General features: G+C 38.9%; 1 protein-coding gene across 1 annotated transcript in view; it reads right to left on the minus strand.

Moving 5' to 3' along the window:
• PNPLA8 (patatin like domain 8, phospholipase A2) overlaps positions 1 to 15,243 on the minus strand; it is a 63,583-nt gene that overhangs the window by 21,350 nt on the left and 26,990 nt on the right. Inside the window, exons 7-8 of the mRNA XM_074951898.1 lie at positions 14,233 to 14,290; positions 10,630 to 10,824 (exon numbers count right to left, since the gene is read on the minus strand). Coding sequence (XP_074807999.1) covers positions 10,630 to 10,824; positions 14,233 to 14,290 — 253 coding nt within the window. The remainder of the gene's footprint in view (positions 1 to 10,629; positions 10,825 to 14,232; positions 14,291 to 15,243) is intronic.

The raw sequence follows: 15,243 nt of genomic DNA on the forward strand, positions 1-15,243 counted from the left end.
ATACTGTAACACACTAATGAACAAACATCTATGGATGTCACACACAAATGTCACTACAAATTCTTAACTGGGCATATGAATGCTATTGCTATTAGAAGTTAAACATTTGAAAAACTATTTTTTTAAAAATAGCAATGCTTGTTCAGGGCATTTCTTCAGGATTAATGATGTGCTGGGATTAATGGGCTGATTATCTTGAGCTATCAACTCCTCTCAGCCACTCATTAATCAACAGGAAATGCTCAGCTGGTTGGTAGTTACTGCTGAATTAGTGGCTGCATACTAGATATTGAGAAAATACTTCGATATCCTACTGATGCACATTTGCTAAATATTGACTAGCATATTAAAGAACAATGATTGGTCATAAAATATACGGTTAGATGTTTCATACAAAACATAGTATATATATCATAAATTGAAGTCTGTACACTGTTTAATGAACCGGGGCACACATCACCAAACAATACACAATACAACTCCTATTTTATGAGCTAATTGGAGATTGAGTTCATTAAATGAAAAGTTTACAAAATTTCACATCTCAAAATTAGTCAGTACTGTGCATAAGTTAACTTATGAATCATTCAATGATAATGCACATAAAGGGTAACAAAATGTACAGTGTTTCTTGGCTATCACGAAAGAGAACACTGAAGAACACAGATGCTCACACACTACCTTTTCAAAGCAGGACTCATCTGATACCAAGGTGCCTTCCCCAAAGTGTGGGAAGGTAAATAAACCCATACAAAGTGTGGGTGACCTCTGCTTACTGCCCAAGAACATATATGTGAACGTAGATGAGGGATATGGGTTTTTTTTCCTGCTGGGTAAAAATAGTTCATGTAACTGGCGGTTCATAAAAATCAGTGTGTGCAGAACTGGGGAGTTCTACTGTACTGTGATATACAACATACAACTTGCCTGCTTCATCGGGATGTTGTGAGGGTTCAATTCTTATAAAAACGCTTGACCTTACAGCTACAGAGTTTAAGAAGAGAAGGGACTATTAGATCACCTGGTGCAATTTCCTATATATCACGGGACATAAAATTCCACCCAGTTTCCATTTGTTTAGAGCCCTACAAATTGTGTTTGGCTAAAACATACCTTTCAGAAAGGCATGAAGTCTTGATTTAAAAACTTCAAGACATGGCAAATCCACCACTTCCCTTGGAAGTTTGTTTCAGCGGTTAATCACCCCCTCTGTTAAAAATCTGTGCCCAATTTTTAATCTGAATTTGTCTGGCTTCAGCCTCCAGTCATTGGTTCTTGGTAAGCCTCTCTGTGCTAGATTTAAAACCCAACACCAAATTTAGTACCCAGTATTTTCTCCACAGGAAGATACTTATACACTGTGATCAAGTCACCTCTCAATCTTCTTGTTGATAAAGTAAACAGACTGAATTCTGTAAGTCTCGCACTAAGGCATTTTTCTAGCCCTTGAATAAATTTTTTGGCTCTTCTGGAGATTTTTCAACATACTTTTTAAAATGTGGACATCACAATTGTCACAGTAGTCCAGTATCAGTCTAATAACGGTGTGTACACAGAGGGAAAAAATCACCTCACTATTCCCGTTTATACATCCAAGAAAATCACTAGTAGTTTTTGCAGCAGCATTGCACTGGTGCTCATGTTGAGTTGCTTGTCCCCTGTGACTCCCCAAGACCCTTTTCAGCGTCAGTGCTTTCCAGAATCCAACACCCCATTCTATAGGCAGGGTCTGCATTCCTTCTTTCTAGATGTATAACTTTGCATTTGGCGGTATTAAAACACATTTTGTTTGAATTGGCCCAGCTGACCAAGGGGTCCAGATTACTCTGTATGACTGCCCTATCTGTCATTATTATTTTACACTCTGCCAACCTTTATGTAATCTGCAAATTTTATCAGCAGCGATATTATATTTACTTCCAGATCACTGATAAAAATGTTGAAAAGTGTTGGGACTAGTACCAATCCCAACAGAACCCAACTAGAAACTCTCCCATTCAATAATGGTCTCTGTCCATAGGATTGAGATCACTTGACAGTGCATTTAGCAGGGACAACCCTAGTTGAAGACCTGAAACCAGACTGGAAGGGGTCTAGAATGTTGGTGGTAGTGACAAGTTCCTAGAGTTTGCTAGCCACCAACTTAAATGAATTTACCACAGGAGGGAGAAAGATTAGTGACTGAGGAGTAGCTGACGTGCTTGATGGAATCAAATGATTGTTTCTTGACCACGAGACAGATTGATGCATGTTATAGAGATGATGGAAAAAATGGTTACTTACTTTCTCGTAACTGTTGTTCACGTCCATTCCACATTCGGTGTGCAGCCTGAAAGGTGCCAGGCATGGAGGGCTGATCAGTTATACCCTCGAGCTCATCGTCTGCACTGTACTCGCTTAGGTCTGGGCTCAGTGGGGCTTGTGCTGCTGGTGCCGGTACAACGGCCTTCCCGCTCTTATCCGGGCCTTGGGAGGCGCCGGCCTCCTGTGCGGGGAATGACTGCGCCTTCCTTTCGGCTGTGTGGGGGGCCGCACCGGGGAGGACGAGCGGTGCCGGGGCCTAGTCTGGCGCTCTGGGGCCGACAGTTTACAGTGCTTAGCCGGTGCCGGGTCTCTTGACGGCTCCGGGGCACTACGCACCGAGGAAGCCTGAGCCGGCGTCAGGCGCTCCGGGCCCGGTGGCTGTAATGCGGCTTCCATCAACAGCTACTTTAAACGAATCTCTTTGTTTCCTTGTTCTTGGCTTAAACGCCTTGCAAAATGCTACACCGCTCAGTTTGATGTCTGTCCCCCATGCAACGTAGACATGAGTCGTGGGGGTCACTAACTGGCATAGGTTTGCGGCACATGGCGCAAGCCTTGAAGCCGTGGGCCTGCGGCATGCCCCGCGGCGGGTGCTGGAAGCCTTCAAGCAGCTAATCACTTAAGTGTCCACAATAAAGGTATGTTAACTAACTGATAACAGCTAAGGGACTGCTCTTCTACGAGAGAGAGAGGGAGAGAGAGGTTGTTCCAATGCCGCCATGGACAGTAAGAAGGAACTGGAGGGGGTCGGGCTGGCAGGGGTATGTATGCACAGCGCAGTGGTCCCGCTGGCCCGACGGGAGCCGCTAAGGGAAAAAGTTTCTGATGCTCGTGCACATGGCGCGCGCACACCTAATGTGGAATGGACGTGAACAAGCACTCGAAGAAGAAATAAACCTTCCTTGAGGGAACAGCTGTCAATAATGGCTCTAAGTATTCTCCTCTGGCTTTTACTAGCAACGAAAACCACAAGTCCATGTCACATGCTTCCTTCTGTGCTTCCAGTACCTCTGTTAGAAACACTGGCTTACATTCTGTTTGGAAAGGTGAAGTGTTTTTCACCTTTTATCTCCAGCTCGTTTGATAGAGCTGGAGAGATTGTCTCTGATACACTTGATTCTTTTAGCATTCTCATAGCATGTAGCATTTAAGTCTGGAACTCTACAGTGCCCTAGACTGGTTCGATGGCTCACTAACTGAACCAGTACTGCAGGCTGATATTTTGCGGAAGTCCTGGTAGAAAAGGAACATGATTCTTTACTCTCCTGTTCCACAATGGCATGGATATCATGCAAACCCTTTATGACGCAACTGAATGGACTCAGATTTAGTTCTTCATTATACCACCCTCTTCTGCTTTGTGTAAATTTGTGTTGTATTGAATAACTAGCTGGGTGAGCTGCATCAATAAAGTTCTACAAATTCACAAATCTAAACAAAATATTTTAATCTAACAATACCAAAAAAGTCACCATAAACCAGCTATAAGTGCCCCAATAATTAAATTCACATCTACAAGAAGATATCACCCAACTGCACAATACATAAAAATTAACAAACCACCAATAACATAGTAGCAAGACATACCTCCTCTCCACTTTGCCCAAACACACTATACTCACAAACCTCCCCAGAAGCCCTAACAAACAAGAATTTACACACGTCCATATACTTGGTGCATAAAGGTAAATTCCTCCTCTGCTAAACAGTAAAGGAAATTTCCAGTAGGACTAGAAGAAAGTACATGTGACAACAACTGGACTGAAACAAGAGATAAAAATAAATATTTGGAGTTCTTAGTTTCAAAATTTGTTTAATTTTATAAAATTGTGAGAAGACATACCTATCATGCTGCATCCTATCTAAGCCTGTATTGCACATCCATCACCATAGTATATCCCAGGCATGGGCAAACTGTAGCTCGTGAGCCACATGTGGCTCTTTTACTATGAAAGTGTGGCTCCCAGAATCCCCAATGCATCTCCCATTGTCTGGCTACAAGACTGGGCGGGGGGGAGCTAGGGGCTTCTGCCCTGCAACGGGGTGGTAAGACTAGGGGCTTTAGCTCAGTGTGGGAAGAGAGGGGAAGAAGCCCCATACCCTGGCAGGCACTGACCCGTGGGACAGGTTGTGTGTGTCTTGTGGCTCTTGAACTTCTGAAGATTATTGTATGCGGCTTGGAGGGTCAGTAAGTTTGGCCACTCCTGGTATATTCCATGAATGTGAAGACCGCCGAGATGACCTACATTCTAAGTCGCCTCCTTAGAAGATGGGAGGCAGTCTGGAGTTTAATTTTGAAAGCTGCAAGTTCAAAACCAGTTGGGGTAAGGATTCATGAGCAAGTCACCTTTGAGGGCCTCTCTATTTGGCGCAAATGTTGAGCACCTCTGCAGGTTTGTTGCCTTTAGTTACTAGGAGAGAAAAAAGTCCAGAAAATAACTGGGAATTATATTGTTTTCTCTTTCATTTTATCAAGAGCCCACTTGAAGTTCTAGGCACTTCAGTATATTACTTTGACATTTTAAAATATTTTTCTATATTACAGAAGATATTTCTGTTATCTTTTAGGTTGCATCTTCACTAGCCGCCTTCTTCACATTTCCCATTATTCCACTTTCACAGGTGAAATTCCACCATTAGCAGTACTAATGTAGACTAGCTGACAGCAATTTAACTACCATGTTATCTAACCCTGCCCAGAACAGGTCTAGATGATATGGTGGTTAAATCATTAGTGGCTTGCCTACATTAGTGCTCCCACAAGTGGAGTTGTAATATATTAGCGCAATGATGGGAAGTCTGAAGAAATTTGCTAGTGAAGGGGAGCCATTAGTGTTAACGAGTATATTTTGTCTTATGAAAGAAGATATATTGCTGTTTTAAATCTTTATTTTTTAATTATTCCTATGGTACAAGTTAATTTTTCCTGTGAAATCAAACAAGTGAAATGTGCATAATAATTTTGGTTAAACCTTAGCCTGCTCTATTATTTAACTAACAAATTGCTTAACATGCTATGCTGCCTAGTCAAGAGACATTACTGAGTATCCCAAACAGTGAATGTTTTTCATACTGAAGAAAAAAGGAGGAGAAGATCTAAGAAACTGCTTTCCCTTCAGGGCGAAGTGAAGGGAAAAAAAAACATTCATTGGTAGCAAGAAGACTGGGAGATTCTAACAGATCATGGGTGTTTTATATCTAGATTTTAATATCAGATTTCTTTTTATATATAGATAGTAGTATAACTTCCATATCTTGACATCATGACTTGGTATCCCTAGACTTTCATGGTTACTGCTGAAGCACGCTAGAGGGATAAAATCCCTTTGAATGTTTAATGTGTTCCTCTTTTGAGCCACAAAGAGCATTAATCCTCCTCCTCTCATCTACCAACAGCTGCACTGTTTTTCCGACTTGCTAGGGCGTAACAGGATAGCACTGCACGACTGAGCGAACATAAACATTGCTAGTTGTTTTTTTGGCAATATAAACTTTATAGCAGCTGATCTCCATCCAACAAATAGGAAAAATATTTAGGCATCTGATGCCTATGAGATGTAGCAATCCCATACTCTGTCAACATTTATACTGAGAGTTAAATTTAAGAAATAATTAGCATAATACATTTCTGAGCCTTTCCAAAATTTGATAGCACCCAGTTCAGCAAGCCATCTTGTACGTGTTTTCCTAGAAATTGTGTGTGTGTGTGTGCGCGCGCGCGAGTGAGAGAGTGAGAGAGAAAAAGGAAAAAAAAATTTTAAATGAGAAACCGATAGCCACGGTTAGATTCAGACACAGTTGAGGAATGCATTGTTCAACACTCTCTATACCACTCGGCCAATGCATCTCAATCCTGGCCTTGCTTCACTCATCCAACTACTTTATACAGTTCCACACAGGACTCCAAGTTCAACAAATATCAGACAACATTCGTAGGGGAAACAGTCAGGCCGACTATCTGTAAAAATCTACAAAAAATTTGAAATGTCAGAATAAATATTTTTCAGATTCATCCTGATACCCTAAAGTCAGGTCTGTTTTTGAAAGCAGAATTGAAGGATGCAACTGACTGATGAACTGATGCAACATATTGTCTCTAAGTAATCCCTTATCAAAAACTGAAAGGCCAAAAGCCATACATGATAATGTTTCAGTTATAATGCTGTACTTTCACTGATACTTTAAGAACCATCTTGACACCTTAACTGGGTCTCCAGGGACCTCTACAGAATTTTTTTCAACTGTAAAAATTGTAACCAGGTCTCCATATACTATTCATGTGAATAGAGAATTAGTATTTTTGAAAAAGGACGACATGATGATGAGCTATTCTGAGTGGTGAGAGGACAATTTCCAAGCCATTTGAAAAACTCTTCTTTTAAAAACAAGTGTCATCATTCTGAGATAACACTACAAATATTAAAGCCTTTGACACAGGCCATTACTTCCAATTGAAGTAATGCCTCCTGGTTCCGAGACCCTTTGCAAACATATCTATATCATTTATTTGATGTAAGCATTCTATATAATTTCTGTAAAAAAAAAATAAAAATTTTAGTATGCATTTAATTTCCAGCCGAGTCTTTAAGAGTATGCAGTATTCTAAGCTCCCAAAATATAGCCACAATTTTCCCCATCAAATTGATAAATGAACAGATGTAATGTAAAAAAAGTAATACCAGGTGACAAAACAGAATGATTCCTCTTTATACTAAAAATCAAAAGGAAAAAACCTTTTCTGCAGTATTTTGGTCAATGAGACTGATGGATGTAGGTAATGAAAATGTGAGTACTGAGTGCTCCAGAAATTGTACCACGTAGGGTTTTCTAAGGTACATATCACCATGATATCAACATCACTGTACAGGGAGGCGTACTAGGATTTTCCCCAAATTCCACCAGAGTCCAGGCAACCTTGACAGGTCATGTACCAGTTCACTTGTCCAATATGCCTTGCACACACTGGCAAAGTAAGATTTGCAGGATGAGTCCAATGGGAAGACTGATTCCCTCTGACTGCATCCTTTAGAACTCTAGAAGAGAGTCTTCTGCCCCTCTAGAGATAGAGCTCCCCTGGTGCTTGCTCTCCAATGTCATTTGTCATCCACGATTTTTAACTCTCAAAATATAAGTAGGCAAGTGGATATGTTGAGAGCTGACCTTAGGAAAGCAGAGAGGAAATAAACCATCAAGTTCTCCCTACCTGAGCTGGAGAAGTTTCAAACTAAACAACCACTGAGCTGACTATATACCAGAATTACTTTACACTAACTCGGAGAAAGGAATGCATGGGAAACAGCAGGTTTGACAGTTTTAAAAGAACTTTATAAAGTTGTAAATTGTATGCACTGATTGATGATGTCTGACATAATGTCTTCTAAATTCCATTCTGTTAGTTTACCATCTTCTTTCCATTAGAGGAAACACAGTGTTTAGTACTGGAAACATGCTCAGCCCTGTACAATACAGAAAAATAAAAACTGTTCCTGCCCCCAAACGCTTAGACTGAAAGAATGGGAAACCCAGAGGTGGAATAATTTAGAGTAACCCACCACGTCCCATATCTCTTGTCTCCTAATAATTAAAATAAACCAAGTGAGGTTTTTGGAAAGATCTGAATGAGAAAAGAGTGATGGATTTGTGAATTGGGAGGACTTTACACACAAAGGACCAGAATGGAAAAAACAGAGATGGGAGTGGAAAAATAGAACGAATAGGGTACTGAGTCTGGCATCAGCAGATTTTGATAATTGTAGACAATGGACCTGATTCTTGGTTACACCAAGGCCCCTTACATGCTCTGGCAGTTTAAAGGGGCCTTAAAGTATGTAGATCATGAGTATATCATCTTTAAGGCCCTTTTACACTGTGGTGTAAAGTGGGCATTGTGTAAATGAGACTCAGTCCTATCATACTGTAACAATGACAATCAAAATATTCTACTGAGGGGAAAATCATTCTATTTTTTAAACCATTCTTCATATAGAAATAGACTTTTGTGAACAGTGCTCTCAGCCCAAGGAAAGAGGGGAAGGAAAGGCGAGACGAGGAAGAAAAGTGCTTCACATAGCTTAACAGTGAAACCAACAAGCAGTTATGGAGCAGCTTGGAAGGTCTCCAAAAGCAAAGGCAGCCCCCTTTCCAGTCCGTCCTGGCCAGATGGGAGATGCACATACTGCTGGGTCTCAAGCAGTGCTCAGCTTGGTAATAAATGTGATGTGTCCATTTTTCTTTTAAAAATAAAACTGTTACAAAACAACAACCTCAGTCAGCACTGGTGAAAAGTGTGTACCTGGTTATAGTCACATATATCACCCCCAAAAAGAAACAGCTTCAAAACAACACAGGAAAAATAACGTATTAAGAAAATGGAAGGATTCTCAGGATCTGACTGAAGTGGCTTATAAAAGTTCATACTCAAATATTACTTAAATTGTAAAGTCACTATTTTAAAACATTCCATAATTTATTAGGATTTAATATATTGTTTTCCCAACTACTAGACACATTTCATGCTAGAAACATATGAACAAAGACATGTTGCCTGACATATATAAAATTAAAAGGCTGGAAAAAACAAAGTGCACAATAAGGAATAATCCTTCTCTTGTAGGAAGATGTGCTGGATCACCTAATAAGTCTTTCCTCTGAATATACCTTAAAAAAACATACTCCCTATAATAGATGCACTAATGCAAATATGATTTTTTAAAACAGAAAGTCAGCATTTCAAAAACTCTAACAACATAATTTGATACCCCCAATTCCTATTTTATTTAAAACAAAACAAGGTATTATAGGGTACCGTGTGGCTACTCTCAAGCATCAGGCTAAGATCCATTCCTTCAATAGCGCTGACTCTCTGAATTGGACGTCCAGAATATTTCTACTATGTTATGTTATGTTATGTAAGTGCTAATTATATGCTTGGTGCTGCAAATGGCACAAATTAAAAAAAAGCAGTCAGTGTTCTGAGGAGCTTACAATTTGAAGAGTCCAATCCCGCAAACAGTTACCAGGCACATCTTTACTTCTGTACATAGCTCCACCGAAGTCTTGTGTTTCACTCAATTTAGTTTTAAAATATGCCAGGGGTGTCTTCCACCGCTTTCTTTGGAAGACTATTCCACAGCCAAATTCCTTAGTGATCTCTCACTGTGAGGAAGGTTAGCTGATGGGCCTATGCACAGAAGTTTTCAGGACCAGGTCCTAAGAACAGACACAAATATGACTCACTAGGAAAGTTCAGAGGACAGTGCAGTATAACTTGTTGGCTAAAATGTGCTGTGTTCTCTTCTAGAAGCTGCCCCTCATGCAGTGATCGAGCCTACTAAAGTTACAACATAATGGAACTTCTCCTTTAGCTCATGGGGTAGAAGCCTGTGCTTTTGGTGCTGAATATCTCAGGTTCAATCTCCACTGACTACTCTTTCTGACAGCCAGAAAAATACCTGTCTGCAACAAAAGATTTAAGTGCATTCTACCTGTATGCTATAAAAAAGACCCTTTAAAATCAGAAGACCTGCAGGACTGGCAGTAAAGAGAGCACTGGAGGAAGGAAACAACACAGAAAGACTGACGAGAACTATTAGAGAAATGTATGCGTCTCTTTCTACTTTCTCAAAAGTCAGTTAAAAGGTAACAGTACCTTAAAATGGAACAGGCTGTTGACATAAGACATTGGCTTATTCAAGTTTTAATAACTATACATTTTTGTTGAACTAGTTAAAAAAGTGGGTGCTGCCAAAAGGGGTGCTGTAACAGCAGGCCTATTCTCATAACATAGCATGTGGTCTTGGACTGCAAGGGAAATTCTCTTAGGAGTTATGACTGTCAGTGAGGGGAACTGAAATAATAAATTTTCTTCCCTAGTGTAGGAAACACTGAATAGTACTAATTTGTACTTTTCATGCTTTATGCTATTGTTTAATATTAGTTATAACATCTGCTTAGTGAAATAATGCTTAACGAATTACCAGTTGTAAATAGGAACTTGGAAGCAATTTGCAACTCTTGTATAGTTTCCTTCCAGAATTAGAAGAATTTGAAGGCGAGAGTGGGGGGTGTGTGTGTGGAGGGGGTTGGTGAGTGAGAGACAGACATTCTCTTTCTTCATGCTTTTTAATTCTTCTGTAATTGCTAAGCAAACTAAGAGAGTTTCCTTTCCTTCCCATAACCTACCTGGATTTTCTCTATGCTGCCACTTCCTAATAATCTAAAGAATAAATAATTACTAAGATTAGAATTAAACATGATAATAGTTCTTACATATTCGTCTCCAAATACAATGTAACAGGATATTTATTTATGCAGATGTCAACGTACCTGATGAAGGTCATTACCCAACGCATACTCCTGAAAGTAACCTGGTGCAGCAGATGATGCTCTAATGGCTTGCCATAATTTATACTGACAACCTCCAATGTAGTGAGACTTGACACCTGGAAAATGGTTGTAGTTTCTAAACACAAATGCTTTCAGTGGTGTTCCTCTGTTTACAATGGTGCTTACTGCAGCTACCTTGTAGATTAGAAAAATAAAGATAATTTCAGATACCGGCACACTGTATCTCCCCTCCCACAGCTACAAGATTTAAATATTAGCTTTGTACATCATGCTGTGGGTACAAGTACACTTGACAACCGTTAAAGTAAAACAGGAAAATAAAATTCACATGACTAGCTTGAAGAAAAATGAATCTCTTGTAATCTACAACCTTGTCATACCAATTGTTTTTATAAGGTATAATCAAGAAATTTTCTTCTTCTTTGTTTTTAACCGTATGTCAGGCTCTATTGCCCTTCTAGTTGTGAAATATGGACATTGCTCCCTGTGGAGCTCACCAACGCTTCTCCCATGTCAACCAGAGTCATAGCTGCAGAGTTGAGATACCTTCTCCCCAAAAGTCTGCATGCCCATAAAAGCCAGAGAAGCTCAAACTCTGAGGCAAACACAGCATCCTGTATTATTTTTATCTTTAAAAAGAATACGACAAAACTCAATGGAAAGAAAGCACAGAGGATGAAGTTTTGTTTGTTTGTTTTTGAATTGCAGGTGGTAGCAGAAAGAACCTACAGACTTTAAATTCCCTATTCCTCTTCCAAAACAGGCATCATGAGTTACCAGCACCTTATGCTACATTAGTCTAGAGAAAATAGGTCTCCATATCAACTAAGAAAGTTTGTAAATCAGTGAAATATCTTTTCTTGAACTTGTTATTTTCTGAGAGAAATGATGAGATTATCACCATTTGCTATTCTGTTTTTCACAAGCCCTATCAACTGAAATTTAACAGAAAATAGTCAGGTGCCTGACATAAAATGATGTATGGGTTTTTTTAGTACGTTACAGGCAAAGGCAAATGTTGGAGAAAAAATATTGTTTAAAGACAAGTCCCAATGTCTAACAAGTGTTTTATTATTTTTAACTTATATGGATATTTACAGATTCTTGGAGCTACTATAAAATAGTTATTTCTAATCAACACAAAGAACTACATTAAAATGTGGTCAAAGTGCGGAGTGGAGCACTCAAAAAGTAAAAAAAAATAGCACTATCCAAGTAAAAATGAGGTGCAACACATATCTAATGTTACAAGCATCACAGAAGTAACTTTAGATTGCCCAGTCTAGCACGGAAGCTCATATCTTAATAATTCATGTATAAACTGTACCTTTGTATTATACTTGTGGCATGCTTCCTTATCTCAGGAAAACAAAAGAGATAAAAAACATTCACTATATTTCAACAAAAAATTAATCAAATTACTATATAACTAAAATCACTAAGGTGATTAGTAGTATGAAATTGTCCTACATTTTATAGTTCTAGAATTTTCCATAAAGATACTGAAATATCATGAACAAAAGAATTGTGCATGTCATTCCAAGTGGGAGACAGAAAGTAGTCCTTCCCAGAAAGAAAGGTCTGGAAGCAACGATCAGCATGGTAAGAATTTGCAAGATCTTTAACGGATGATGCATAGTGCATGGCTGGCATTGTCTAAAACAATGTCTCTTGACAAATTAGTGGGTGGGTGATACTATTTGCATACTAGTTTACAAAGCAGTCTTTGTTTTTGTGAATGTATTACTCATCAGCACTTGAAGCTGAAGTTATGGGAGTTAATATGCTGATACCATCTCTCAGTTGCACAATTACAAGTAAATCACTGTATTCACAAAAAATATAGCTTTACCAGGAAAAAAAATACATGTAAAACTTCTATATGACAGTGATTAAGATACAAATGATGAAGTACAACAATTTTCTTTTCACCCCAAAAGAGTCGTCTTCTGCTTCCATTGAAGTCAATGACAAAACTTCCATTGACTTCAATGGGAATAGGATCACACTGAAAAACTCATATTTGTTTTTTTAACACCTACACATTTTTCACTTCAGGATATAATCCTAACCTGTGAAGTACTAAATGCTTCCTGCAAGGCACTAAGCATCCAACTCTTAATAGGAATTCAATAGGAGTTGAGAGCATAAAGCACCTTGTACGGTTGCATGTTTTATTTGGACAATACTATAGCCCTGTTACTTTGAATAACTAACAATTTCATATCTATTTATATACTCATTTTATTACTCAGGAATTTAGAAAGGCAAGATCTCAGTTCAAAGATAACTTTTAAATCAAGTCAGTATAGGCCATCAAATCCCTCAAAAAGTAGTATGGTGTTCTAGCTTTTTCCATGTCCTCCTTTTACACAGAGAGCATAAGGAGAGTCAGTTGAGCTCATGTCTATTTTCAGAAGAATCTGAACCTTTTCCATTTAATAGTAAAACATTCAATATAGTACTATAATGACACTAAGACACCTGTTAATTACCAAATTGTTCTTAACAATGTGCTATTTTATTTCTTCTCCTTCCTAATAACAGAAACAGAATACCCTCTCCTTTCTCATTTTTCACTCTTGTGCTGTGCTAGATATAACACCCCTCCAAATGCTACAGGCAAAGAGATCATTACCTACCAAAAGGACAAGAGGAAACCTGGTGATGCAGATGGAGGAGATGGTATGATGGGATAACATGGTTTTGGTAATTAAATATTCATGGTAAATAGGCCCAATGGCCTGTGATGGGATATTAGATGGGGTAGGATCTGAGTTACCCAGGAAAGAATTTTCTGTAGTATCTGGCTGATGAATCTTGCCCATATGCTCAGGGTTTAGCTGATCGCCATATTTGGGGTCGGGAAGGAATTTTCCTCCAGGGCAGATTGGAAGAGGCCCTGGAGGTTTTTCGCCTTTCTCTGTAGCATGGGGCACAGGTCACTCGCTGGAGGATTCTCTGCTCCTTGAAGTCTTTAAACTACGATTTGAGGACTTCAATAGCACAGATATAGGTGTGAGGTTTTTTCTGTAGGAGTGATGGGTGAAATTCTGTGGCCTGCGTTGTGCAGGAGGTCAGACTAGATGACCCTTCTGACCTAAATATCTCTGAAAAAAAAAAATGGGGAGAGACTACTAGCTCTCTCACACCACCCACAGGAAGAAAGTTAACAGCCAACATCACAGTACTGCAAGGAAACACTGAAAGGATTCTAGGACAAAATAGCAGAACTGTAGAATCCAAGATGTGACATAAAAGCAAGGGTAGTTGAGAAGTATGTATTCGTAGTCAGTTCACAATCATCATCTCATGGGAATTAATGTATCTAAAATCAGGACACTTATCAGCTAAGAAGTACAAGACTACTGCAGCAGGGTTGGCAAATATTTAAGATATCTTGTGGAATTTTAATTTTTAAATGGGGATTGTTTTTATAGATAGTTTTCAGAGTATAGGTTACAAAAAATCATGCAAGTTATACAAACAACATTCGTCAAGTGATGGCACTATCACCCAAAGCTATTTGTTCCCAATTAATTTTTTTCTGTAAAATATTAGTTTTTGAAAATCTACACTTACCTTAGGACATTTGGGATTTCTTGCAGTTTCAATCATGAGATCCGATCCCATTCTATCTCTATATAACAGGTAAAAATTTGAAAATGCATCACCAGTTTGGCATCATCAGAACAATAAATTAGTCAAATCAAAGAGACAAGTAGGGTGAGATAATATCTTTTATTAGACTAACTTCTGTTGGTGAGAGAGACAAGTTTTTGAGCTTACACAGCTCTTCAGGTCTGGGAAAATTACTCAGTGTGTGACAGATAAACACAAGATGCAACAGATTGTGTAGCATAAGTTGTTAACACATATTTCAAGGGACCATTCAAGGTGACGTGGCCTGTTATCTCACCCACCTTGTCTCTCTAATATCTTGGGACGGACATGGCTACCCCACCACTGCATAGTCAAAACGAGTCATTTATGCCTACTCTTACTTCTGGTATTTTCTATTTAAAACATACAGAGTGAAATCCTGGCTATGTTGAAATGTATGGGAGTTTTGCCATTGACTTCAACAGACCCCAGATTTCACCCTCTGTATCTCCTCACTGGTTGGAAATGATGAATTCAGTATACAAATGATTTGAAAAGAATGACCGAGGCCTCAGTCCAGCACAGTATTTAAGCATGTACTTAATTTTAAATCAATGGGACATGTAATTAAAGTTAGGAACATGTTAGAGTGCTTTGACTGTTTGGGACTTGAAAAAGGAACTCTTAAATGTAGTGGTTTTACTTTAATGAAAGTCATTCTTGCTGAGGTGTACACCATTATCAAACAAGAAATAAAAACATCTTTCTTGAAAAACCCCCCACCACTATTATGAATTTTTTAGACTATAAGCATGCAGCAAGAAAACAGAAGTTAAAATATCTATTCTTCATTCTGCATAGATTCTTTACAAGTCTCCCAACTGCTAAGGAGAAACCATGCGAATCATCCAAAGCTGAATAGATCATCACATCAACTTTAGGGTTAGTGCTGCATCTTGTATATAACCCTTGTATATTCCGAGTCAGAAG

The sequence above is a fragment of the Natator depressus genome, chromosome 1 (assembly GCF_965152275.1).
Source record: "Natator depressus isolate rNatDep1 chromosome 1, rNatDep2.hap1, whole genome shotgun sequence".
Lineage (NCBI taxonomy): Eukaryota > Metazoa > Chordata > Testudines > Cheloniidae > Natator > Natator depressus.